Below are 7,767 nucleotides of genomic sequence, written 5' to 3'. Positions count from 1 at the left end.
GTACGAGTGTGCCAAACTGATCCTTGTGGCACTACAGCTGTTCTCCTACCTCTCATCGTTCCACCATGGCAATGAAGGTGTGTGAGCGTGACATTGAATTCAGATAGTGTTGTATCCAATGCACAGACCTATGTCACTTCCCTTCCCTCAATCCTTCTCCACAGGTAAGGGAAGAGCTGTCCTCCCTTGGGTGAGAGAGGCAGGCAGGCTGAGCCAAGCCAGGACTTAAACACAAGTTTTACCAGTCTGTATAGCTCACTGGATGATATTTCCCTCCTTTTCACACTGAAAATAGCTTCCTTTTGCTGTGATAATCTAGTTTTGAATGTGTTTTTAGACTGTTTCCAGAAGGCATCACAGAATTTCCCAAGCAGAGGAATCGCTGCTGTCAACAGCTTAGTAATAGTCATGCACATGTTTTCTCCTTTCTTCTCCTCCCTCTCTACCCTGCCCCCCTCTCCCGAGAATGAAATTTGTAAAACCTTGTGCACTGCTCAGAATCCAAACAGACATTTGGTTAGTTAAAAACATATTTCTCTTTATTTGGAAGTTTTCCATCCACAGATAAAAGGCAGCTGATACATTGCATAGTATACCTTCTATTTTTTTAGTATGCTTATTATTCAGTACATCAAGAAGGAATGATTACTGGCTCTAACTTCCCACAACAAACAGTGAAGTTAATGGAATAATAAATTAAAGTAGTAGTCCATGTTATGTATAAAATAAATGTTAATACATACAGATATGATATGAATGATTGATTCAGTTTCCCTCTTCCTTAAGAGTTCAGTGTCTCATCAGAGTGGTTGCATAAGCTGAGTTTTTATTAAAATGCAGCAGCACTCTGAAGCTGCAAAACACAAAAGCCACACAGGTTTGTTAAGTGAATGGGAATGCTGTCAAGAAATGATGCTAGGGAGAATGAGAATGCTTTTGTCCCCTTCCTATGAGGGTAACCATCACTGTTGTTGCTGCTGCATGGAGGAAGGCTTCACACTTCACCTGTGGCTGGTCTTGGCTCTAAGGCACTTGCAGTCAAAGGACAAAGCTCCACGCACCCCTCAGCATGTGGGAGAGGAGAGCCATCAGGCCTTACTTAGTGTGTTGTTTGTCTCCGGGCTTGTAGTCCTATAAACGTTCATTGCTGGATATTTACGGTGGTAGTGCACAAGCAGCTTCTAGTGGTCTTTAGGATACCACTGTAAGGGAGGTCTCTCTTGTCAGTGTGTGTTCTTTTTTTGATGACCTGAACTCATGTGGGTTCCCGTCAGTGCTTTCTGGCTGACCGCTGTCCCCAGCCAGCCACGGGACGTGTGCCCAGCCAGGGTTTCCCAAGTGGGCCGGTCTTTTTGTGGGCTGAATGTCAGCAAACTGCAGGCTGCCACCTGCACTTGTCGGTTTCAGAAAGTGCCAAATCTAGCAGGGGAGGGAGCTATCAAAGAGGGACAGTCCAGCAAAGCTGGAGAAACAGACCTATCAGGGCAGCAAGAGACCTCCATCCAAGACTGGGGAAGGGAACAGAGAGCTGGAGTCCATGGAAAGTAAAGATCCAAGTCTTTACCACAACACAGATGCTGATCCATACATAATACAATGATAATAGTCAACCGTATTCTGAATTACAGGGTTGTAACTCCATCCTGAGGATCTAATGACTACAGAAAGCACCTGAGCTCTGCTGCCCTCGTTTGACAACCGTATACACCTGGATGCAATTATAACCCTGTTGTATGGCTCAGCTGCCTGGCACTTTTTTTCCTCCCTATGTATTAAACATTGAGGTAGAAGTTTCAACTTGTATTAAAACACACGGTAGAAAATGAACACAATCTTAGTGGGCTAGTAGTCCAAAGACCTTCCAAATTTGCAAAAAAAAATCATAAAGTGGCTATAAAATAAGTAATTGAAGTAACAGAAGCAAAATAATTCTAAAAATGTCATACAAATAGTATTAAAAAGTACAGTAATAAGTTGCAAGACGCTTGATCTACTGGCTTAAAATAAATGAACCAGAGACATTTTGTTTCTAAATTCTCCCTCTGCAACAAATGGCAGAAGCAGAACTTTGTGGTATCAGATACATCCTGGTATCCAAGAGTACATAATGAATTCCTAAAGGTAGTAACTGTTTTGAACAATGATCTAAATATAGGTCATTTGTACTAGTTAGCTTCAATGGAACATTGCTTTTCTTTCCTATTAAAAATACATGTTTAAGTATGTATATACACATACGTGTCTATTGCAAAAAAAAAATCTGCATTCCTTCTTAAGTTTATAAGGAAGCTCAAAATAATATAACAGTAATAATAAACTTTACAAGAAGACCTAAATGATTTACTGTTCGTACAATACTTAAATACAGGGAGCACAAATCAGCAACATAGTATTTTTCGTGTGCTTTACAACCCCTGTAATACTAAAACAAGTTTATATTAATACCTACATGAAAATAGTTAAACTACTGCTGTAGGGGCTGCTGTTAGTTACCTCTACTGTACTCAATACCAGGAAGTAAACAAGCTCCAAATTTCAGTTAAAAGAATTCGGTTAGCTTGAATTTCATCCTATTGATTTAATTATTGGCAGGAATGTGCAAATACATTCAGTGTAAGAGAGCTGTTAAATCCACAGGGAAAAAAAAAAAGTTCTTATATTCTTACAGCTATTTTACAAGAAATACTAGATGTTCCAGCTTTAACACTACATTTTTAAATCAGGGAAAAAAATCCATGAGTAAGAAAGACATACTGTTTACGAGTCTTCAAGGAGAACGTTTCACTGACATTAAAGGCAACTTTGCAGACTCACTTGAAATGTATCAATTTGTAATCTACACATTTACAGGGGATGCTCTGCTCCGAAAGCTGTTTCCCAATCTGTGCCAAAACATGTGAGGCTGCGTAGAATACTTCTGATGATAGACCTCCAGGCTCTGTTTCTCCATAATTGATTTAGTTATTAGTTATGCAGGCAGAGAAGAGATCCCTGAGGCTTGGTAAAACAGTATTCAGTTACTAAAAGCCACCCTTTGTGAATTAATGTCATCCTACCAGTTCTTTCTGCTCATTATTCCTCCAAGTCTTGTTTTCCTGGACACCAGCTGTCGCAGAGGAAGTCTCCAGCCTTTTCTTCTCCTGCCTCCCTGGCTGGCTGAAGTTGCACCAGCATGGTCTGGAGCGTCTCCTTCACCACCTGGATCTCCCTCTGCAGAGACTGTGCAAGTTTTATTAAGGAATAAATCGATAGGTGATTGGCAGCCCCTTTCCTCTTTCCAAGTTATTAAATAAATTGTTGTTCCGTTGCTCACACCAGATGGCCATGGCTATCTAATTGTAGCTTCAAATTCTTCCAAATTGTTTGGATTAAATATTAATACATTTCTCTCACTTGTTTTCAAAAAAAAAATCCAGGAAAAGTTCTCAAGTAGCATTATTTAGCACTTAAAAAAAAAAAAAAGAAAGAAAGAAAAGAGGGGATGGGGGCTACCGCTCGGATGCTGCTCTCATGGGAAGGAGGGAGATGAAGAAATCGTACCATGGATGCAGCAGACCTAGTCCCTGGTTTTCTGCTGGATGGTGAATTTTTGAGCACCAGACATAGGGTGGCTCAGACCCGACGTGACGGCAACAGGAGCAGTCTGAGACAAAAGGAAAGTGACCAGAGCTTGTGTGGAGTTAGTGAGCTAGGCAATGTGTGTCAGGACAAGGGGGGAGAGTAGGGGAGTCTAGGCAAGGTAGCAAAATTAATCCTCTCTACTATAAAGCAGAGAAAGTGTTTATGCCCTACTTATTTTCCATTGTCTACTTCAGGTTTCCTGCCAGGCACTTATGACGGCTAATGTCTCTGCCTTTTAAGAGGTGCTGACCTTCCCCCTCCCTCTTTCCCCAGTTCCAAAATGACACAGGGAAGGAATTGGGGATGGTAACCAGACCGCGAATGGGTGCAGCAGTGAGCAGACACCAGCAGGTAGGACCAGAGATACATGGAGACAGGAGGCAGTGGCAACTGCTGAGCCATGCACAAGATTTCGAGTGGCTGGTCTTCCTAGGGCAGTACAGCTTTCTGTTCTGATGGCTAGTCTCTCCTGGGAATAAGCACAGCTTGTACTATCGATAGATCACTCCTTCTGTTGATAAACTTATGTCAGTGAGACTATCCACCTCTGAGTCCAAGTGCAAGGGCTGGACATAGCTCAGGAAGACAACCAACTTTATCCCCTCTTCCCTAGCTTACACAATGTGGAGAGCAAATCAAGCGGGAGCCAAGTCAGAGCCTGCTGGAGATATAAACCAAGAACCAAGTCTATGTGAACAAAACTTAAGGCCCGTCTTCAACCACTCTGAGAACAGCATTCCTTCCTGTACAGATACTGCTACAGGGCGAGGACCCCAAAAGGCAAATGTAAATGGGTCAAGGAAAATAGAAATAAGTTCATCTCTAGCAGTAAGTCAACACGATTTCTGAGAGAACCAGAAATGTGCTTCTTCATGGGAAATGAAACAGGTTGACACTGAAACAACTCGCTTTCAAAACCACAATGCACAGGGAGAATAATGCACAAGGACAGGCCTTATCCTTTACACAGCCCATCCATTATGAAATGTTGTTTTACCCGACCCTGATGTCAATGCAATGTCAAGAAAAAAAAAGACACCCTCTGGTTATGCAACTGCAAAAAGTGAGCTTCTACTTTTGAAAAATTGTGACTACGGCGAACCAGAGAAAAGCCACACAAAACACTGCTATTCCAGGCAGTCATACTTATGCCTTTGAGAAGCCTTTTGGCTGCTTTTGATTCTGCTATCACTTCCTCAGAATTTCATCTTTATGCGTTTATGTAACATTTACTATGATGTTTCACTTTTAATTCCTTCACCAGGAGTATTCATGCATACTTTTAATTTCTGGACAGCTCTAATGTAAAGGGATTCTGTCCCTGACTACCCATAATCAGTAACAGCAGCACACGCTCAACTTCTCCTATCCTAGGATCTCAAAGCACTGTACAAGGACAAATTAATTATGCCTTACAGCTTTTCTGAGGTAAGAAACATTATTATTCTCTTATAAGTGGTCCTGGACTGTCCACCACTCTGCAATTTAATCAGGAGACTCTGTTGAAAACCTGACTGAAAAGAGAAATTCTTCAGTTTATGAACACCATGAAGCCTCTGAAATTTAATTACTTCTGATGTGCAGTCTCTGACTACATGCTGTTATTTGTAATATCCCAAGCAATTACAAAATTCTTTTCAGGTATAAAGAAAAGGCAAAATTGAAACATTTCACTGCCAGTGGATCAGAAATCTTGAAGCATGAAGGAAAAGGAAGGAGACAAAGAAAGAAACTCTTAACCAACAGAAAGACAGAGCAACAAGAAAGATGACTGCGTAGTCTTACCTATAGCAAGTTTCAGAAAACTCATGAATAATACCACAGTCAGGTGTAGACCTGCAACTATCATAAAAGCCTTTATGGCTAGGCAAAATACATGACATAAGCCTGAGAATGGAATCTCTATCTGTATACAGAGGTTATGTCTGGATAACCAGCTTCACCTATTTTAAAAACACAGAAAAAACTTAGCTGTGCATGGGTCCACATGCAACATCGAGCCAGTATCAAAGGCCGGAGCCAAAACAAGTTTCAACAAATAATGTTTTCTGGTCCTGCTATCTTCCAGTAAAAAAATGTCAAAATCTCTCTGATGTCTAACAAGCAGTAAGTTAAAGTAATTGGAAACAGTGTCACACAAACCCAATCTGTTTTCTGCAACACTGCTGCAATTCAAACATAGTCTTGATTGAAGCTTTTCACCTGTTTGACTTCCTCTGTCTTTCTTTAAAAAGTCTTGAGGAAGATCTGTCAGGATCTGGAGGATGTCTGGCACAGGACTGATTTAACAAACTGGAGCATCTTTCATACGAGGAGAGGCTGAGAGAGCTGGGACTGTTCAACCTGGAAAAGAGAAGGCTCGGGGGGAACTTATTGATGTGTATAAATACCTGAAAGGCAGTAATAAAGAAGAGGGAGCCAGACTTCTCTTCTCAATGGTAAGAAGCAACAGGCACAAATTTAAAAATAGGAAATTCTGTCTGAACACAAGAAAACACTTCTTTACTGTGAGGGCGGTCAAATACTCACATAAGTTCTGCATAAAAGTTGTGGAGTCTCCATTCTTGGAGATACTCAGAATCTTACTTGACATGGTCCTGGACAATCAGCTCTAGGCGTTCCTGCTTGAGCAAGCGGATTGGAAGGGACCTGTGGAGGTAATCTGGTCCAACCTAAATGACTCTGTGATTGTACACACCATGTGCCAAAAGACCAGCAAAAAGTTAAGATGTTTCAATGTTTAATTGGAAAGACCTGTGTTCCAGACTGAAGGCAAAGATGCACATGGGTGGAAAAGCACTGACCTACCTCCATCATGGCGCGAATGAGCAAGGTAGAACCACATTCTCTCCATGTGACGCACACTGGGAAGGACCCACCATCCTGTCACCCAAAATTAAAATCAAAGAGGGCACCATTGCCAATTCTCACTCTTGTGGAATCCCAAAATTTCTTACAGGTGAGGTACAGTCAGGGCCTGAACTCTGCTCTCCTGATTCTGTGGAAAATCTACACTGAAACATGTAAAAGTACACGAAAAGTACATTTCATGGTACATGAAAGCCTGCCATATCATAAAGGTGAAGGATTAGCAATGTGACCTGCAATGCCTAATAAATGTTTAGGCACAAAATTCTGTTTTCAAAATAACTTTAAAATGTCCATTTTATGGCAAGGGGGGAGATTGTGTGCTTTTAAGATAATAGTATAGCCAGGTTTTCTTCCAACAAAAGCATTTTCACCAGGAGGAACACTTACATGCATTCAAATTGTCTATCAAAATGCAATTGCTAATTAAGAACAAAAATGACTGTGAAATTGCAATATAGGCTCCATTTAATTTTACTAGGAATTCCAGGCCTTTACTGTCAGGAAAGTAACACCTCTCATCAGCTCTGCAGACACCAGAATGAGTCACCTCTCCTCCTTTGGTTTTTCCAATTAATGATGTGGACTGTTTTCATACACTTTCCAATGATTAACTTTAATTGAACGTTTTGTGGGTCTATTTGGTTATACCACACTGAATTTAGCAAATATGTCATAGTGCTCCAGATGAGCTCTTCTCCACACTCCCCCATTGTTTGATGCTTTTTATACAAAAGTACAGTTTAATATTTACTGTGGAAAGCTTCAATATTAAATGAGAATCCCAAGTGGGTCTGTGTAAATACTCAGGACCAAGAAATATCACTGGATTTCTCCTTTGTTCAGGTTGTACTGACAATTACAACTAGCACAGTTGATTTAAGTGTTCTATGCCATCAAAATGTAGAATGAAAAACAATGACATCTGGGATTTTTCTTCTAATACAAACTTAATTATTAATCAAAGCTATGACACACACTAAACATTGGCAAATGGCTCAAGAGCATCAGGAATTTATTTTCTCAGTGGGGTCTTTAAGAGTGTTCTAATAATAAGACAACAGTACTAATCTACATCTGTGCAGCCCCCAGTCAGATTTTTGACCTAACACAGTTTGTAGGATTTATATGTAAGACAGTTTTTAGGGGGATGAGGAGAAGGGCAAAAATAGCTAAAAAACAAGAGTTTGAAAACATATCCTGCTCTCATTACAATTTCAGATCTTTAAAGATGCTACTCACAGAGTGCTACAGATTTTTAATGAAGACTGCATAATT

General features: G+C 40.6%; 1 protein-coding gene across 6 annotated transcripts in view; it reads right to left on the bottom strand.

Annotated features, from left to right (window-relative positions):
* Window positions 1-517: 517 nt before the first annotated feature.
* Window positions 518-7,767, bottom strand: part of DISC1 (DISC1 scaffold protein) — a 202,486-nt gene continuing 195,236 nt past the window's right edge. For all 6 annotated transcript variants that reach the window (XM_040551461.1, XM_040551465.1, XM_040551462.1 and 3 more), the window contains one exon: window positions 518-3,221. In XM_040551461.1, the coding sequence (XP_040407395.1) occupies window positions 3,073-3,221 (149 nt within the window). In that variant the 3' untranslated portion in view covers window positions 518-3,072. The remainder of the gene's footprint in view (window positions 3,222-7,767) is intronic.

Source organism: Cygnus olor, chromosome 3 (genome assembly GCF_009769625.2).
Source record: "Cygnus olor isolate bCygOlo1 chromosome 3, bCygOlo1.pri.v2, whole genome shotgun sequence".
In the NCBI taxonomy this organism is placed as follows: Eukaryota; Metazoa; Chordata; class Aves; order Anseriformes; family Anatidae; genus Cygnus; species Cygnus olor.
This window is presented reverse-complemented; position numbering and strand designations above follow the sequence as displayed.